Below are 20,280 nucleotides of genomic sequence, written 5' to 3' on the forward strand. Positions count from 1 at the left end.
ATCTGTTCAACATCATTTTGGAAATATTTTACAAAGAAACAGAACATGCATGTGCTTGTTAGAGTTTAATAAAAATGTTAAGAAATGTGTGATTTTATTGTGAAAAGTAAGGGGGAAGTATGTGAACTGTGTTCAGGGAAAGTATGTGTTTGTGCAGGCGTGGACGGACCGCTCACTAAGAGGTCAGAAAACACAAAGTCAATAGACTCGAACACCTGCGGATCTTAAATGATCATAAACAGAGCCCATCCTACACTTCTAGAGGCCCAAAGAAACTCCCCTGTCTGTGCATTATTAAAAATCACAAACTAATTTTCACTGACAGTATATATATATTTATATAATTTTAGCCACTTTGAATATATATATATATATATATATATATATATATATATATATATATATATATATATATATATATATATATATATATATATATATAAAATTTTGAACTCTTTGAATGTTTTTTCTTTTTTAAATATTTCCCAAATGATGTTGAACAGAGCATGGAATTTTTCACAGTATGTCTGATAATATTTAGAATAAAAGCAGTTTTGAATTTTTAAAAAACAATTTAAGGTCAAAATTTCTAGTCCCTTTAACCAATAATTGTTTTGGATAGTCACAGAACAAACCATCATTATACAATAACTTGCCTGATTACCCTAACGTGCCTATATAACGTAATTACCCTAGTGAAGCCTTAAAATGTCACTTTAAGCTGTATAGAAGTGTCTTGAAGAATATCTAGTCTAATAATATTTACTGTCATCATGACAAAGAGAAAATAAATCAGTGATTAGAGATGAGTTATTTACACTATTATGATTAGAAATGTGTTGAAAAAGTAGTCCCTCCGTAAAACAGAAATTGGAAAAAAAATAAACAGGTACTAATAATTCAGGGGGGCTAATAGATCTGACTTCAACTGTGTGTGTGTGTGTGTGTATATGTATATATATATATATAGTTGAAGTCAAAATTATTAGCCCCCTTTTGAATTTTTTCTCTTTTTTTTTTAATAAAAGTCTTGGGTCCTATCCAGGTTTCAGAATCAACAAATAATAAGTTGTCTTTCTGGTTGATCATTTGGTATCAGAAGTGTCTTATATGAAAGGCAAAGGCCTCTAGATTTTGCTTATTTGAGCTCAATAAAATCTGATCATGTCTTGATGTTGACTGATTTGATGAGGACAGTGCGGTCTGACTCTGCTTAGACTAAAGTGTCATCACTGAACAGAAATAATGTCCAGTATAGAATATAAAGTCCTGCTGCAGTGGAGACAGAATGAATATTGTGTCTGACTCCATCATGAGCTTGGAGGACTGCATCCATACATCTCTGACATGACTCAAATCACTGATTAATAAAGTCATCTGGAATGAAGAAGAAAGCCTTCAGCAGGATCCCAGAGTTCATCAAGAGTCTTTGTGTTCATCTTCAATGCCTCCTCCTTCATCTTGCCCAGACATGCTCAATAATGTTGATGTCTGGTGACTGGGCTGGCCAATCCTGGAGCAGCTTGACCTTCTTTGCTTTCAGGAGCTTTGATGTGGAGGCTGAAGTATGAGCAGGAGCGCTATCCTGCTGGAGAATTGTCCCTCTCCTGTGGTTTGTAATGTAATGGGCAGCACAGATGTCTTGATACCTCAGTGTGTCTATATGAATGTCTGTGTGCGTATATGTCTAAATGTGTGTGTGTGTGTGTGTGTGTGTGTGTATGAATGTTTGTTTCTGTATGTGTATATGTGAATGTGAGTGTGTATGTGTGTTCATCCATTCATTCATTTTCTTTTCGGCTTAGTCCCTTTATTAATCTGGTGTCGCCACAGCGGAATGAACTGCCAATTGTTCCAGCATATGTTTCCAGCAACCCAACACTGGGAAACACCCATAGACACTTAATCACACACACACACACACTAATATACTACAGCCAATTTACTTCATCAATTCCCGTATAGCGCATGTGTTTGGACTGTGGGGGAGACCGGAGCACCCGGAGTAAACCCATGCCAACACGGGGAGAACATGCAAACTCCACACAGAAACACCAACTGACCCAGCCGGGACTCGAAACAGCAACCTTCTTGCTGTGAGGTGATAGAGATAACCACTGAGCCTTCTTGCCACCCCTGAATCATTAATATTACTATTTTAATAGTCTTTTTTGGATTATTAAGTAGTGGTAATAGTGAATAAATGAATAGTGGTATATGAATGAAGATGACAAAAAAAACAGACAAAAATTCAGTGACAATTAATTAAATCAATAGAATTAAATCATAATAACAATTATTAACAAACAACAAAATCACTCAAACTGCCTTAAATATGGCTGACTCAGATATGTGTGTAATGTCACCACAGTGGTGTTTCAGGGTAAAGTCAGTCAAATCTATTTCAGTGTTTATCGATTGCGGTGTTTTAAATGTCAGTTAAGGTCAAGCTGTCGTCGTGTGTCTGCTTCTTCTTTCTGGACTCTGAATCAGAGCTCGTCCGCTGTGTTTGTGTGTACAGAGGTCGTGTGTGTGTGTGTGTATGAGTGTGCATGTTCAAGTATTTTAATGGAAAGGGGTCACGTGTGAGTGTATGTTTTTGTCTACAGAGGTCAGGCATTTGTGTGTGTGTGTGTGTGTATGTGTGTGAGGGAGAGTGTCAGTGTGTGTTTGGGTGTGTTTAAGTGTGCATGTGTGATAATGTGAGTGAGGCAAGAGGTTATGTGTGTGTGTGTGTGTTTGTGTGTAGGGGGGTCTATGTGTGAGAATGTAAGTGTTTGTGTTTAGAGGTTACGTGTGTGTGTGTGTGTGCGTACATGTTTGTGTTAGAGTGTGAGAGTGTGTGCGTCTGTGTGATAAAGAGAGCATGTGTTGGTGAGTGTGTGTGTGTAAGTGTGTATTGAGTGTGCATGTGTGAGAATGGGAGTGTTTTTGTGGACAGAGGTCCTGTGGTGTGTCTGTGTGTGTGTGTTTGAGAGTGAGAGATTTTGAGTGTGTTTGTGTGTGTGTATGTGTGTATGAGTTCAAGTATTTTTGTGGATAGAGGTCACATTTGTGAGTCTGTGTGGGTGAGTGTGTGTGTGTGCGTGTATGTGTGAGGGAATGTGTTTTTGTGTACAGAGGTTGTGTGTGTGTGTGTGTGTGAGAGAGAGAGAGAGTGAGAGTGTGTGTATGAGTGTGCATCTGTGATATTGTGAGAGCATGTGTGGACAGAGGTTACACGTTTGTGTGTGTGTGAGAGAGAATGTGTGTACCTTGTATTCCTTACATTATGTAGATCAAATGTCCCCACAATTATAGCAATACCAGTCTTTTTAACCTTGTGGGGACATTTTATATTCCTCATGAGGAAAAGGGCTCATAAATCAGCCAGAATGAAGAATTGTGAAGCTGTATGAGTGCAGATAGTTTACTGTGAGGGTGGAGTTTAGAGAATATACAGTCAGTACAGTACAAACATCATTACTGCAGCAAAGCGAGCCCATAAAGATAGCTGTACAAGTGTGTGTGTGTGTGTAGGTCAGTTCAGAGGTCACACCCTGTGTTTGCTCCTGTACCTGTATTCTCGGTGATCATGTGACCCAGCAGCTTCCAGTGGAGCAGAGCACTTCCCGTTTACAGGTGACTGAAGTCGGTCACAAGTGTGCAGCTTTGACCTTTGACCTCATTCATCTGACATCATCTGACCATCAAACGAGGAAAACACCTGACTGAAGACTGACGCCTCCTGCTGGAGCACAGAACACACACACACACACACACACACACACACACACACACACACACACACACACACACACACACACACACACACACAAACACACACACACACACACACACACACACACACACACACAAACACACACACACACACACACACACACACACACACACACACACACACACACAAAGATAAGCATACACATACACATGATCCATATTCCTGCTAGTTAACGTCAGCTAATGCACTGTGAGTTAATAGAGTATATGCAGGACTCCTACAGGACTCCTAAATTTCAATATCTTTTTAAGACTTTTTAAAGACCTTCTCAGAGTATTTAAGACCTCATCGCCACCAAGTTCTAATCAGTATCAAACCTTTAACTTAATAAACATTTGCTATTGAACAGTTGTATTTGAATAAATCAAGTGAAGCACAAGCACACAACAGAACTCAGATACTGTAAGCTTGGAAGAATTAATTACGTGGTTGTTTTTAGCGACAGGCTTCAGCCACTGTTTAAACATGCAAACTCCACACAGAAATGCCAACTGGAACTCGAACCAGTCACATTCTTGCTGTGAGGCCACAGTGCTAACCACTGAGCCACCGTGCCGCCAATGTAACATCATTTTTTTTAATATTAATTAACAATAATAAATGTATTGTTCATTGTTCAAACGCATTAACTAACAAATCTTATTGGAAAGTGTTTCCATAATTATTATACTACATCAAAGAGTAAATGTTAAATATAGAGTATAAACAAACTGCTCTTGAACTTGTGTTAATAACCTGTGTAATGTGGTTTAGATGAGGAGAAGTCTTTGTGGGTGTGTGTGTGTGTGTGTGTGAGAGAGAGAGAGATTTCTCCTCAGCTGGTCGTCTGGGGGACCGTCAGGAATGTGCAGGTCCCGTGACAGCTCGAGGGGCCCCGTAGCTGATTACTGAGACGCTCACAAAAAAAAAAAAAACACACACATACAAAAAGTGGTTCAGGAGTAATTAATGTGTGCTGCTCTTTGGTTTAGGGATTTTTAAAGAGACAGTTCACTCAAAAATGAAAGATATTACATTATTTACTCAACCTATTTCTTCTGTTGAACAAAAAATAAGATAATTCGAAGAATGCTGAAAACTGGTAACCATTGACTTCAAAGACTTTTATTAATATAAATATTCATTTATTAATTTTCCTGCTGCTTAGTCCCTTAATTCATCAGAGGTCGCCACAGCGTAACGAACCACCAACTATTCAGCATATATTTCAGACAGCGGCTGTCCTTCCAGCCACAACCCCGTACTGGGAAACACTCATACACACTCAATATCTCACACACACACTCTCATACACTACAGACAATTTAGTTGATCAATTCCCCTATATGCGTTTGGACTGTGAGGAAATCCGGAGCACCCGGAGGAAACCCACACCAGCACAGGGAGAACATGCAAACTCCACACAGATATCATATAAATATTATATGCACAAACTTTTATGTAAAAGGTTTTTTCATTTCCAGCTAATTTTAATGTACAGTTATGAGATTCTCCCACATTTTTTGTTGTAAAATTGTATCAAATAATTGATATAAAACACGTAAGGACTTACATGAATATAAACATTTTAAAAACAAATTTATGTCAAAGTTTTTCATGGTTCCAGTTGTCTCTTACATATTTTTTTGTCAAAATTTGTAATAATTTATATAATACAGAATATTTTTATATTAAAATGTAAAACAATTATGTAAAAGTTTTTATACATATTTCTAGTTATGAGATTCTCAGACACGTTTATTGTCAAATATTTAAAAATGATTTCTATAAAACATGCATAGATTTTTATAATTATATGATTTTACATAAACATCTTATGTATTTTTATATTTACAGTTATAAGCTTATTTTTCTGTACAGTAATAAGATTCTCTCACATATTTTTATTGTAAAATTATGTTCAATAATTGATATAAAACATGCAAGGACTTAAATGAATATAAACATTTTAAAAACAAAATTATCTAAAATTTTTAGGTTTTCAGTTTTCTCACATTTTCTAGTCAAAATGTATATCAATTTATATAAAACATATAATATTTTTATTTTAAAATGTAAAACAATTATGTAAAAGTTTATAAAAAAGTTTTAAGATAATTTTTTGTGCAGTAATGAGATTCTCCAACATATTTTTACTGTAAAATATTTTAAAATAATTTCTTATTTTAAATTATGAAATAATAATTTGATAGTTTAAATTATTATGCAAATATTTTCCAAATAAATTAACATGCAAATATTTTAACAAATAGATAATTTTACATAAACACTATTATGTATTTTTTTATATTTATATTTACAGCAATCATCTTATCTTTCTGTACAGTAATTTATTAAAAACATTTTATTGTAAAACTATTTTAAACAATTGATATAAAACATGCAGACTTAAATGAATATAAACATTAATTTCTTTTTTTCCAGTTTTATGTAATTTTTATATTTACAGTTATCAGCATGAGATTCCAAACATTTTATATTGTAAAATAACTTCTATGAATATTAATATCATATAAACAAATTAGTGAAATTTTTTATATATTTACAATTTTCTGTAATTTTTCCTTTACTTTTATTATATATCCAATTTTAGTTTTTTTTTTTTTGTACAGTAATGAGATTATCTCACATCTTATTATTGTAAAAATGTGTAAATAATTAATATAAAATGTGCAAAGCTCTACATTCGCGCAGGTCTGTCCTTAACAGTATGCAAAGTTTTTTATCAGTTAGATATTAAGTACAGTAATGAGATTCTCTCATGCAGTATTTTATTATAACTCTTCAAAATATTTCCTCTAAAATATGACAAGCTCTCGTCTGGTCGGTCAGTCAGCACTTAACTGTATGCAATATTGAGTATAAAGAAGATTTACATTCAATGTCTGCAGGTTTTCCTGAAGGTGATCAAAGCAGAATGGGCCCCTGCTCATAACAATGGCCCCGGGGCCTCCAGAGCATCAGATCCTCCTTTGTGTTTGATTTCTGTCTCATCCGCACACAATGGAGGAGCAGGGGCCCGAGGAGCAGCGCTATACAGACAAACAACAGCCTCTGTGTGTATGTGTGTGTGTGTGTTACAGTCATAAATACAGCAGCATCTCTGTACCCACAGACCCAGACAATACACACACACACTCACAGCGGGGGGGAAAGCTTCCGGCATACAGGGAAACAATGATGGGAACCGAGGTAGAATGTAAAGAAAAATATATACATGCACATATGCTGAAGAGAAGACTGAAAACAAACAAAACTAAACAAATAAACTTTGATTATTTTTTATTTTTTGACTTGCATTGCAATGCTTTTATTTATAATATGCTTAATTTTATGCTTTACATTTTAATATTTAATCTTCAGACACTAAAATGTTATATGCAAATTCTGTGGTGAAGACAGAAAACAAACAAAACAAACACTGATTATATTTTTGCATGTATTGTTTTTATTAATAATATGCATGATTATAGTACTTAAATTTTTACGCTTTTATTAATTTTATTTTTCACACTAATATTATATACAGGGCAGGGCATAGACACAGCCTAATAAAAATCAAGGACTTTTATGCATGCTGTAGTAAATACAAAAAACAAATATTGATTATTTAATTTTTTGCATGCATTGCATTGAATTTATTAATATATATTTTTTATTTTTTATAATTTGGTAATTTTAATTTTTGCATAAATTGCATTGCCTTATTTAATAATAGGTTTGATTTTCAAGATTTAATTTTTTACCCTAATATTTTTATATATATTCACGTTATAGTAAAGACAAAAAAATGAATATATAATTTTGCATAAATTGCATTGCCTTTATTAATAATATGCTTGATTCTATTTTTCTATATTTATTTTTTAAAATTAATATTTTAATATATGTTAACGTTATAGTATAGACAGAAAACAAACATTGATTATTTATTCTTTGCATGCATTACATTACTTTTCTTAATATTATGCTTAATTATATTTTCAATATTTTATTTCTAATATTACGCTAATATACATGCTGTGGTAAATACAGAAAACAAACAAACATAGATTATATAAATTCTTTGCATGCATTGCCTTTTTGATTACAGTTGAAGTCATAATTATTAGCCCTCCTGAATTATTAGACCGCTTGTTTCTTTTTTCGCAAATTTCTGTTTAACGGAGAGAAGATTTTTTCAACACATTTCAAAACATAATAGTTTTAATAACTCATTTCTAATAACTGATTTATTTTATCTTGGCCATGAGGACTGAAAATAATATTTTACTAGATATTTTTCAAGACACCTCTATACAGCTTAAAGTGACATTTAAATGCTTAACTGGGTTAATTAGGTTAACTAGGCAGGTTAGGGTAATTAGGCAAGTTATTGTATAACAATTTTTTGTTCTGTAGACAATCGAGAAAAAATATAGCTCAAAGGTGCTAATAATTTTGTCCCTAAAACGGTGTTTAAAAAATTAAAAACTCCTTTTATTCTAGCCAAAATTAAACAAACAATACTTTTCTCTGAAGAAAAAATATTATCAGACATACTGTAAAAATTTCCTTGCTCTGTTAAACATGATTTGGAAATTATTTAAAAAAGAAGAAAAAAAATTAAAGAGGGCTAATAATTCTGACTTCAACTGTATATGCTTTATTTTTCATTCATTCATTTTCCTTCAGCTTAGTCCCTTATTTATCAGGGGTCGCCACAGTGGAATGAACCGCTAACCATTCCAGCATATGTTTTACACATTGGATGCCCTTCCAGCCGCAACCCAGTACTGGGAAACACTCATACACACTCATTCACTACACTCAATTTAGTCCATCAATTCCCCTATAGCGCATGTGTTTGGACTGTGGGGGAAACCGGAGCACCCAGAGGAAACCCACACTAGAGATCTGCGCGAGACTAAATTTTTAATCCCACTCCCGCCAGGATTTAGTCCAAACCCGACTGTTCCCGCTTATAATCAGTATTTGTTGTCCCGCTGCCCGACCCAACCCATTTTCTAACCGCCGCACCCATTCCCGCTATCGGTGCCACCCAGCTATACAGAGTCCAGACAGCCTATTACAAGCTGTCTGTATAAACACACACAGCACCAAGCAAGTGACACATAGAAAGAATTACGCTCTCTCTCATTCACACATAGACAGCATCAAGCTCTCTCTCTCATTCACACACATACACACACACTCACACATAGACAGGAACAAACCAGCTAAACACAGCATCACGGTCTCTAATTCACACACAGAAATACACATGCTTGTTCGCTCGCTCTGGAGTCGAGAGTGATATTTTTAGACCGCCCGCTCCCGTTTAAACTACACCAGTTACCGACCGCTCCCACGCTTTATTCTAAAATTTATTCCCGCGCCACACAACATCTGGTCGGGTTGCAGACCTCTAACCCATGCCAAACACGGGGGGAACATGCAAAATCCACACAGAAACACCAACTGACCCAGTCGAGACTCCGACAACCTTCTTGCTGTGAGGCCACAGTGCTAACCATTTGTGCTATTAATATTTATTTTTTAATATTATATACACATGCCTTGGTAAAGATAGAAAACAAACATTGATTATATTAAAATTTGAAAGCATTGCTTTTATGAATATGCTTGATTATATTTTTTAAATGTATTATAATTTTAATCATTTGTTTCTCTCACTAATATTATATACACACATGCATTAGCATTTTTTAGATGTACATATGTAATTTAAGCAATATACAATACAAAGCAAATCTAAACTGCTTTATTTTTAAGAGTGCCTATAATATACTTCTTATAAATATAACTACAAGGCATGCATTTATTATGATATTATGCAAAATATATAAAAAACAGAAGCTCACCTGAAGCAGATCTGTGTTATTTTCAGAAGATGAAAACCCCTGCAGGTCAACACAGAAGAGTCAAACACTGCAAACATCTACACATTATTATTATTGTTATTATGATTATTATTAGTGTAAATGTGATCATGCAGAGTTAATGAGCAGGAGTAAAGCTGCCCTCTGCTGGACAGGTGAACAGCATCAACTTCAGCTATTTATTATTCAGGGATTCTGCTCTGAAGTCTTTTTTTAAACTCTGTGTAACAAAATAAAATAATTTTTGTAACTATATGCATTAAATATAGCTGCTTTATACATATAAAAATATTAAATAATATAAACAGATACAATTTTAGACAGATTGTATTTATATAATGTATTAATAAATATAAAGAATATGATGAATGCAAATTTTAAAATACTCCAGAAAGTTAAAGTTAACTGCATGTTAATTACTTTATAAAACTAAAATGGAATGTTTAATTTATTTTATAATGGTTTTTAAATATATATATATATATATATATATATATATATATATATATATATATATTTTTTTTTTTTTTTTTTTGCCTTTTTTTTTTTCAAGACACAAGTATTCAGCGTAAAGTGACATTTAAAGGCTTAACTAGGTTCATTCATTCATGCATTTTGTTTTAGGCTTAGTCCCTTATTACAGCGGAATGAACCGCCAACTTATACAGCACATGTTTTAAGCAGCGGATGCCCTTCCAGCTGCAACCCATCTCTGGGAAACATCCATAAACACTCATTCACACTAATACACTACGGACAATTTAGCCTACCCAATTCACCTGTACCGCATGTGTTTGGACTTTAGGGGAAACCGGAGCACCCAGATTAAATCCACACGAACGCAGGGAGAACATGCAAACTCCACACAGAAATGCCAACTGACCCAGCCCAAGCTCGAACCAGCGACCTTCTTGCTGTGAGGCAACAGCTCTACCTACTGCGTCGCTATATAATATTGCTTAACGGGGCTAATAATATTGACCTTAAAAATTTATTAAAACTGCTTTTATTCTAGCAGAAATAAAGCAAAGACTTTCTCCAGAAGAAAAACAAATTATGTAGGAAATACTGTGAAAATTTCTATGATCCAGTAAAAAAAATCACTTGAGAAATTTTTGAAAAAAGAATAAATATTGCACAGACGAGCTAATAATTTTGCCATCAAATCCATATAACCTGATATTTTTAGCATATCTCACGATAGATCGAACACTATATTTACATACCCTGTGTGAATTCTCAATGTGCTGGACTTTACTCCGGTAAACACCGCTGCAGTGTGAGTAAAGAGGAAGCAGTAGGTGAATCTGTTCCTCCAGATGTGATTATTACGGTCAGTCTGCAGACGTGGACTGATCTGTGATAGTGTTATCAGCTGTTCAGCGTCTGCATATAAACACAGGAGATCTGATCACGGTCTCACTGAAGCCTGAAGATGACGAGCGTGAATAAGCATCTGCTCCTGATCACACTCCTGCTGACACTCGCTCTACAGGTACTGCTGCAACACACTGAAAAATACACATGAAATTGTTTTATTAAAATTTTGTAAATGTGCGTATTGCAATATATCAGACCTCAGCATTTTATGCGGCCATCTGGATATCTCTGATAAGTCCATGTGAAGTATTAAGTTCATTTAAAGCAGAGGTGGGCAAATCTTTTAGACCAGAGCGCCACATCAAGTTTTGCAAACCAAGTGAAGCGCCACATGCCAATTCCTTCATAAACTAACTTTAATTTATAGTGGCAATATGCATGGAACATGTATTATCTAAAAGAAACGTGTCACATTGGAACAGAACAGATTTTTTAATGGTTATAACTGAGTCAAATTTACAAGACAAATTAATTAGTGCTATGATAAATATGTACTTATCAATCATCATAAAACAACTAAATAAATCCCTAATAAAATAACGTTTTTTACAATAGAAAATATATTGCCTGACAGAAAAAAATCTCACATGATGAGAATTTAATTTTCAAAAATGACACCTGAGGTTGTAATCTTTAAAAACCACAAGACTTTTTGGACATACTGCTTTCTGTATGATAATGGTGAAGTATTTTGATGTCCATTCTTCCTTAAACAAACGAAATTCAGACTCAACTTTTCTTTTTTGCCTCATTCATTAACGGTTCCGCATACAATACTGCCACCAACTGGCATTCGCTTGTATTGCATCATCAATTTACTAATTCTGACACCAAACCAAACTACTACTCGGAAGCCTCATTTTTGAAGGTGTTCAGCAGGCCACATATGGCTGAAGTTTGTCCCTATCTGATTTAAAGGGCTCCTTTTTACCCCTTTTACAAGACGTAAGATAAGTCTTTGGTGACTTCAAAATGTGTCTGTAATGTTTCAGCACAAAATACCAATTAAATTATTTAATATACAAGGAAAATATGTAAATTCTGAGCTCAAAGCAAAGTGTAGCTGTTTTTGTAGTCTGTGCCTTTAAATGCAAATGAGCTGGAGCTCCTCCCACTGTTCCCACATGTGTGTCTGCTACTCCTGTGTCATGTCAGATAAACAGCCGTCAGTGGCAGAAACAGACATGGATGCAGCTTATGATCCAGTTTATAATTCAAAAATACCACAGTAAGGGTATCTGATGTATTCGTAGTGGAGTTCCTTCAAGCTTTTCTGCAACAATGAGGCACACACAAATGCTGTAACAGTTTTCAGTACATACATGTACGTTTTTGCATGTCAAGTTAATATACACACTATATGATATACAGTATATAAATTATGCTTCTGTACAGATTAAACCAGATTTAACATCCACAAACCGGCACTTCTGTTGTGACTGAAGCATTGTTGTATAAAGTTGAACCAACACTATGCAGCTGTGCTGATTCTAATGATTATTAATTATTTATCAATTTAACTGTCTTTATTACAAACATTCTCTGTTTTATAAATGTGTAAAACTTGTGAAACTCATTCTTGAGCTGCAGCTGATCACAGAGAGCTGAACTGCTCTTTTAATCCCAGTTTCTTAGCAAATCCTGTTCTGTGGACATCTTTATACACACAAGAAGACATGGTCCTGTCAATCAATTCAGTGGGCGGGGAAAACCTCGCTCTTAACTCTTGTTGTGGTCGACCTCAAAATCACTGGGATTTGGATCTTATTTTAACATCAGAAAACAGAAAAGAGACTTATTATGTTTATATCACTCCGATATGACTGTGGATACACTATACTACACACACTTCTGTCCAAAAAAGGTAGATTTTGCAACATGGGATCCTGTTTAATTCACAAAGCACACTATCAGTGTGTACATCAGTGGATGTCAGTGTTTCTAAAAGCGGATCATCGGGTGATCTGCATGTCAATATTTCCTCCAGCTGGAAAAACACGGATCTCATCAGTTTCCTGTGATTGTAAACGGAGGCTGAAACATGCGTTTGATTTGGCCTGCTATTTTTGTTTGTACACACACTAAAACACAAATCCATGAGGAGCTGTTATTCTCACTGTTATTCTGAATTTGTTTTTTTTTTTGTGTGTACTGTATAAATTTAATTTAATCATACATTGTAACATATTGCCAAAGCATACAAAACAGAAAAAAGACAACATAAATATTATAAATAATAATAATAATAAATAATAATAATAATATTATTAATAATAATAATAGTTGTAATAACAATAGTGAAAAATAACAACAACATTAATAATATTTTTTAATAGGAAAAAAATACATGCAAGAAAATTGTGAGATTTTGTCGTTTTTTTAGGGATGTAATGATACGATTTACAATTTTTTGCTGATACCAATATAAACAAAAACTGATCCTGAAACCAATAGCATACGGTACTAACTAGGGATGTGCAATATGACCCAATTATTTTATTTATCTTATAGGAATTTTATTTCATAGAAGCGATATACTTCACAACATAGTTATTTAGAATAGTTAATAGTTAAAATAGTTTAAATATAGTTAATAGAAAGTTATTTCAGAAAATCAACAAAAACAGTTATAATAACTAAACCTAAAACATCTGATTTGGAGGCTTGCAAATCATTCTCAGTGTTACTTGCAAAGCAAATATTTGAGGTTTGACTCACCTTGATGGGTTTCTAAACTTAGATGACCAGACGTCTATATTTAGAGCTTAACAAATTTTGCAATTATGCACCAAAGCACAATGATGAACAATGATAAGCACTCGTTACAACCGAGCTCTGCAGAAGAGCATCTCTGAACACACAACACGTCCAACCTTGAGGCGGATGGGCTACAGCAGCAGAAGAGCACACCGGGTGCCGCTCCTGTCAGCTAAGAACAGGAAACTGAGGCTACAATTCACACAGACTCACCAAAACTGGACAATAGAAGATTGGAGAAACGTTGCTGCTCTGATGAGTCTCCATTTCTGCTGACACATTCAGATGGGCCAGTCAGAATTTGACATCAACAACATGAAAGCATGGATCCATCCTGCCTTGTATCAGCGGTTCAGGCTGCTGGTGGTGGTGTAATGGTGTGGGGGAAACTTTCTTGGCACACTTTGGGCTCATTAGTACCAATTGAGCATGGTGTCAACGCCACAGCCTACCTGAGTATTTCTGCTGACCATGTCCATCCCTTTATGAGCACAGTGTCTCCATCTTCTGATGGCTACTTTCAGCAGGATAACGCACCATGTCATAAAGCTCAATCATCTCAGACTGGTTTCTTGAACATGACAATGAGTTCACTGTACTCAAATGGCCTCCACAGTCACCAGAGCTCAATCCAATAGAGCACCTTTGAGATGTGGTGGAACGGGAGATTGGATGTGGACGGGAGATTGGATGTGCAGCCGACAAATCTGCAGCAACTGTGTGATGCTATCATGTCAATATGGAGCAAAATCTCTAAGGAATATTTCCAGTAGCTTGTTGAATCTACATCTTTATGCCACAAAAGATTAAGGCAGTTCTGAACACAAAAGAGGGTCCAACCGGTACAAGTAAGGTGTACCTAATAAAGTGGCCAGTGCGTGTAAATGAGGTTTGACAACTGACCTTCCTTGACTGTCTCTGTCCCTCTGTGTGTCTGTAGGTCCAGTCGGCCCCGGTAGACTCAGACTGGGCATCTGGATTGATCCACCGGGCCAAACGCTCTTTACTGTGGCGATGGAACACACTGAAGCCTGTGGGTTCTCCATGCAGAGATCATTATGAGTGTGGAACCAACTACTGCAGGTGAGGAACTAACCAGGCACAAAAACACCAAACACACCAGGATATGACGCCATTCAATGATCTCTGTATCAACAAATAACATTAAAAACATTCAAATAATTTAAAAGTTTAGCTTCAGGAAAAATAATCTATATAAATATAATAATTTTAATTAGTATTAATTAAATTAAATTCATTCATTCATTTTCGGCTTAGTCCCTTTATTAATCCGGGGTCGCCACAGCGGAATGAACCGCCAACTTATCCAGCACATGTTTTACGCAGCGGATCACCTTCTTAAATTAAAAAAAATATTAATTAAAATTAATATTAAGCTGTGAAGATGACAGTTAAATGGTTAAATAAATAAATATATAAATAAAACGAGATATTTTTCAATTTCTTTATTTTTGGCATTATTATTTTCTTTATTATTTAGCAATATTAGCATTATTAATTTAAATTTAGATTTACAAGAACTTATTAGAAATGATTGTTTGCTGGAAGCCTAAAGTTTAAACAACCATTCAGGCAGACATATATAATTTCAGACATTATAATTTTAGTTATGGCAAAAGAAATAGGTTTCTAAAGTCATTGCACAGCCAAAAACTGACAATGTCAAAGTTATTTCCTAATAGCAATGACTTAAACAACAGCCTAGTCTTCCTTTAAAATGCTGAAATCATAATCATAACACCTTGAGTGATATTATTGGGTCGAAATTTATTATGCAAACAAACAAGATAGAAAAACATTGATATATAACTTACTGATTTTTGGCGTTTTCCCTCCAATAAACCGCTTGTTTCCTGTTGGAATATTGCCTACTGTAAAAAATATGAGCTTCTGTTCAAACTAAAATGAATAAACGAGGCGTTCATTTTATGATAATGTTTACCTTTTATACGTGAAGTGAATTTTTAGCATACAACTTCCACGTACCGACTGAACGAATCACGTTTGAATTTGATTCAAACCGGCGATTCGATCCGTTCGTTCATTAATTCAGGTGTGATTCACTCTTTAAAAACGCGAATTTATCGTCCAATCTAGCCAAAACTGTATCGACAAACAACCTTAATCACCAAAACACTTTCACACAAAAACCTGAACCTCAACTTGTACAGCTGATTAGAGTTTATCACACATTAACCAATGTGTGAATCAGCAACTTCAAGGCAATTAAGATTTGTCAGTTCATTCACGAGCGGGAAATACATTCTCAAAGATTATATTTGCTTTATCCTTTTATGACAGTCATTTTATTTTAGTTTAACCAACCGAAATCTCCTCTTTTCCAGGAAACAGACGTGCTCGTTCAATAGAGCTCAGCAGGCCTGACGGGAGACGGTTATTTCTGGCGCCAAATTCAAATACCAACCTAATAACTGAAATATGATCCATCCGTCGATTCTCAGACATCAGGATCTAAATTAATCATACAAAACAATAAAACTTGATAAAAGACATCAATAATCCGAAGACTGTATTCAGGTGAATCCAAGGAAATGGTCATAAACTCCAAAATATGGAAATATGAAAAGGAAAGGGATGATACTCTTGACAGAGTCGTCTCTTCAGAAACACACGGGCTACAAGAACTCCAGTTGCATCATCCATTATCAGAGTTGTTTTAGTTGTACAGATCTTGATAAGATGTCAAAAATTAACTTTGCATTTTGATTAAGATACACTGAGGCTGAGATATTTGACATGATAAAATACAAACACGCATGGCAAAAGAGTGATGTATTTTATTACTAGCTGAAGCTTCAAGAAGAATCCGAAATTTATTTATTTTGTAAATACCAGATAGATAAAGTGATATTTTTTTTGTTATGTTTTATTGTTTGCCTTATTATTTTGTTACATTGACAGTGCAATATTTTTAAGAAAAACAGACTAAAATGCTCTCATGAAGAAATAAATGTATGAAAATGAATTGTAAACACTGAACCAATGCATTTCTAAACAGTTTCCAGCTCCAACACTGGGTCTTAATTCACAATCATCATATAGTTAATAGTTTTTATTATTTTTCCACCCTGTGAAAAGGTCACATTTACCATATCAAGCTGAAGTGAAACCAAAACAAGACCACAGTTTCAGATAACCCACACATCTTCCCTTTTCAAACATTAAAACCTCCCAAAGTTTGGTTTGGATAATCAAGATCTAAACCATGCAGCACGTAAACATTCAAGAATAAAACATAATGAACAATGGCAGACAATAGGTTTAACAAGCAAACTAAAAACCAGTGCAGGCAAATTAATAAAACAAATAAAAGTTCACTGTGCTGTAGTAATACTGTGAGGGAGAAACTCTTTATACTCATTTTACTTGACACTGAAGATGAATTGAAGTGTTCATTCAAGACAGTTTAAAGTTGCATATAGAGGAATAATAGCTGGGATTTTTTTATGGCAATATTGAAGTGTTTCAAATAACTCTAAAACATTTTTAATTCAATGCTATATATATATATATATATATATATATATATATATATATATATATATATATATATATATATATATATATATATATATATAAATAAACGGTTTGTATCTGAAAAACATCATTTAAAGGACCAGTTCACCCCCAAAAATCTAATTTCATCATACTTTAATTACATTCCAGCGGTTCTAAGCAACAAAATTATTAGTCCAAAAAAAATAAAAAAAAATAAAAGATTTTCGGAAGAATGTTGTTAAAAAGCAGCCATTGACATCCATTGTAGGAACAAAAATAAGTCTATGTCTGTTTTTACCCACCATTCTTCAGGTTATCTTCCATTTGTGTTTAACACAATGAGTAAATAGTGGCAGATTTTTACTTTTATGTGAACTGTACCTTTAATTTGTCAGAAAACAACCTTAGTGTAAATACATTATCTCATGGCACCAAAGACAATCAGTACAGCAGCATTAAAAAAATTATAATTTTTTGATTTAGTGATTCTAAAACACATACTGGCATGTTATTAAATATTAAAACTTGCATTGGCATTAATTGGCAGAGCTGTCAGTTTATGATCTCATTGCTAAAGCATTGCATAAGCATATCAATCCAGCTGTGGTGATGTGTACAGCTGACATCAATATGCCAACCTGTAATGTGTAATACGTTGCATCATTTAGTGTTTTCTGAATCGTTCAATTCAGATCGTAAAACTAATTCTTGAAGGCTAATTTGGCACAACATTTGCAATTTGGTTTCACGATACTCAAATGAATCATACAAGTCATTAAATGGCATTAAAAGACGTTTTGAAAGACCTGGCGATGGATCCGACGGCCAGGTGACCTGAGACGAACTTTGTACTCTGAGTCGTCTGTCGCATTATCGATGCTCTTTGAACAGACTCTCATCGTGTGAAAATGAATCAAGTTCAGCGTGTAATGCAAATGTTAGTTCATCAGGACATCCTCCAGGTTATACGCAGGGTTTATGATGAAAGCAGCGGCTCCCGCTCGGCCAAGGTGCTCTAAAAAATCAGAACAAACATTAATATTAAATTTTAAAAAATTAAGTACTGTTATTAATTTTTATTAATATTTTTTTATTATTTATATATAAAGTTCTTATTAAATATAAGATAAATATTTTAATGAATAAAATTATTTTTAAACAGATTTTGATGTCTAATTTTTAAACTATTTTCCCTATTTTAGTTAGAATTTTCATTTGTAATGTTTACGTGTTTATATTTTATTTTAGCTTCGTATTTTAAATATGCTTTTATATTTATTCTTAATTCGTTAGTAAAATATAATAATATTAATTGAGATAGAAGAAGAAACTGAATTTTTGTGAGAAATTTCTTTTCAATTGCAGGAGCAATCACAACAATGTAGTAAAAACTAAAAGCAATATTGGCTTAAATTTGAATTTAAAAAAACTGAAGTAGTATTTCTTCATATTTTTCACATTTTATCATTAAATATTATTAGTACTTTTTTATTATTTAAATGTAAGATTTAGTAATTTTATTTAATCTTCATTTCAATCTACAACCATGTTTTGATAGTTTGCAACACAGAAAATCGCTACAAAAAGGTCTATAAAAGTCTCAATCCATATCCAGAAGTTTTTAAAAGTCTTTGAAAGTCTTTCTAAAATAATTTTATTTATTTAAATGTAAGATTTTATGTCATTTTATTTTATCTTCTTTTTAATCTACACCAATGTTTAAAAGCTTACTAAAAATAACAACGTAAGAAGTCTCTAAAAGTCCCTATCAATGTCCCCAAATTATTTTTGTCTGCAAAAATCTCTGAAAGTCTTCCTAAAAGTACGTTATTTAAACGTACCGTTCTGTAATTTGAATTCATCTTAATTTCAAACATTTCATTCAAACTTTTTTGTTAGTTTGCTAAAAATTGCAACACAGGAAGTGACATCACAAAAGCTCACCGGTGGCATCTGCTGTCGACACATGAGGACGATGAAGATGATGCCCAGTAAAATGCCAACGCTGATCACGATAAATGGGATGTTGATGACCACGTTGGCATTGAGGACGACTGCGTGCAGCTTTTTGGCAGATTCCTCATCAATGAAGGCACTCTGGCAGACAGAATGGACGTTTTTAGAAGATAAGATGCGAGGGGAAAAAGACACTTTGTTCCTTTGTTGTTCTGCTGCACATCCTGTCTGATATCTGAGACCCAATGGAACTCAAAAATAACCTAATCTTAAGACTGAAAGCTTATGAAAGTCTTCAAAAGTCTCCAAAATTATCTGAAAGTCTCTAGAAGTCTGGATCAGTCTCCAAAAGTCTATAAAAATATCTAAAGGTCTGTAAAAATATCTGAAAGTCTCCCAATAGTATCAAAAAGTCTCTGAAAGTACCCATAAATCACCGAAAGTCGCTAAAAGTGCGCATAAATCTTGTCAAGTATCGTAAAGTTTCTCAGTCTCCATAAATCTCTGAAAGTTTCTAAAAGTTCCTACCAATCTCCAAAGGGCTCTAATAGCATCTAGAGGTCCCTAGACATCTCTAAAGTCTCTCAAAATCTCTTAAAAGTCTCCTAAAAGTCCCCAGAAATCTTCAAAAGTCCCCATAAATCCTTGGAAATCTCAAAAAATCTCAAGGTCTCCAAAACTCTCCAAAAATCTCTAAAAGTCTATAGAAATCTTCAAATGTCTCTGAAAGTCTCTAAAAGTGCCCATAAAGTCAAAGTTTTGTAAAGTTACTAAAATTCTCCAAAGTCTCAGAGAGATCCTCTAAATCTCTGAAAGTCCAAAAGTCTCTAGAAGTCCTCAAAAATATCTGAAACTCCCTTTAAATCTCAAAAAGTCTCCAAAAGTCTCTGTAAGTCTCTAAAGGTGCCAATGAACATTTAAAAGTAACTATAATCTCTGAAAATCTCTAAAGGTCCAAATAAATCTCTAAAAGTCTCCATAAAT

The 20,280-nt window shown here is 34.0% G+C and overlaps 2 protein-coding genes and 1 long non-coding RNA gene across 6 annotated transcripts in view; 1 reads left to right on the top strand and 2 right to left on the bottom strand.

Annotated features, from left to right (window-relative positions):
• Positions 1 to 1,020: 1,020 nt before the first annotated feature.
• LOC147831707 (uncharacterized) lies at positions 1,021 to 16,276 on the bottom strand. 4 transcript variants are annotated; one of them, XR_015519827.1, is made up of 6 exons: positions 16,147 to 16,276; positions 14,704 to 14,891; positions 10,890 to 11,174; positions 9,646 to 9,684; positions 3,558 to 3,727; positions 1,021 to 1,607 (listed from the first exon to the last, which is right to left on the bottom strand). It is a non-coding gene; the product is annotated as an uncharacterized LOC147831707 (long non-coding RNA). The 4 variants fall into 4 exon arrangements; XR_015519825.1 differs by having other exon boundaries at positions 3,558 to 3,730; XR_015519826.1 differs by having other exon boundaries at positions 3,558 to 3,730; positions 14,704 to 14,946; positions 16,147 to 16,266.
• Positions 11,085 to 16,608, top strand: LOC103909385 (liver-expressed antimicrobial peptide 2-like). The gene is given in 3 exon segments (NM_001386404.1): positions 11,085 to 11,158; positions 14,741 to 14,883; positions 16,167 to 16,608. Coding segments are annotated over 3 exon segments (243 nt in total). The 5' UTR covers positions 11,085 to 11,098; the 3' UTR covers positions 16,207 to 16,608.
• A 1,209-nt stretch (positions 16,609 to 17,817) lies between these two features.
• The window catches only part of scarb2c (scavenger receptor class B, member 2c), a 42,064-nt gene continuing 39,601 nt past the window's right edge, over positions 17,818 to 20,280 (bottom strand). Inside the window, 2 exon segments of the mRNA NM_001365142.1 lie at positions 17,818 to 18,355; positions 19,285 to 19,437. Of these exon segments, the coding sequence (NP_001352071.1) occupies positions 18,317 to 18,355; positions 19,285 to 19,437 (192 nt within the window). The 3' untranslated portion in view covers positions 17,818 to 18,316.

The sequence above is a fragment of the Danio rerio genome, chromosome 21 (assembly GCF_052040795.2).
Source record: "Danio rerio strain M-AB ecotype USA chromosome 21, GRCz13ab, whole genome shotgun sequence".
In the NCBI taxonomy this organism is placed as follows: Eukaryota; Metazoa; Chordata; class Actinopteri; order Cypriniformes; family Danionidae; genus Danio; species Danio rerio.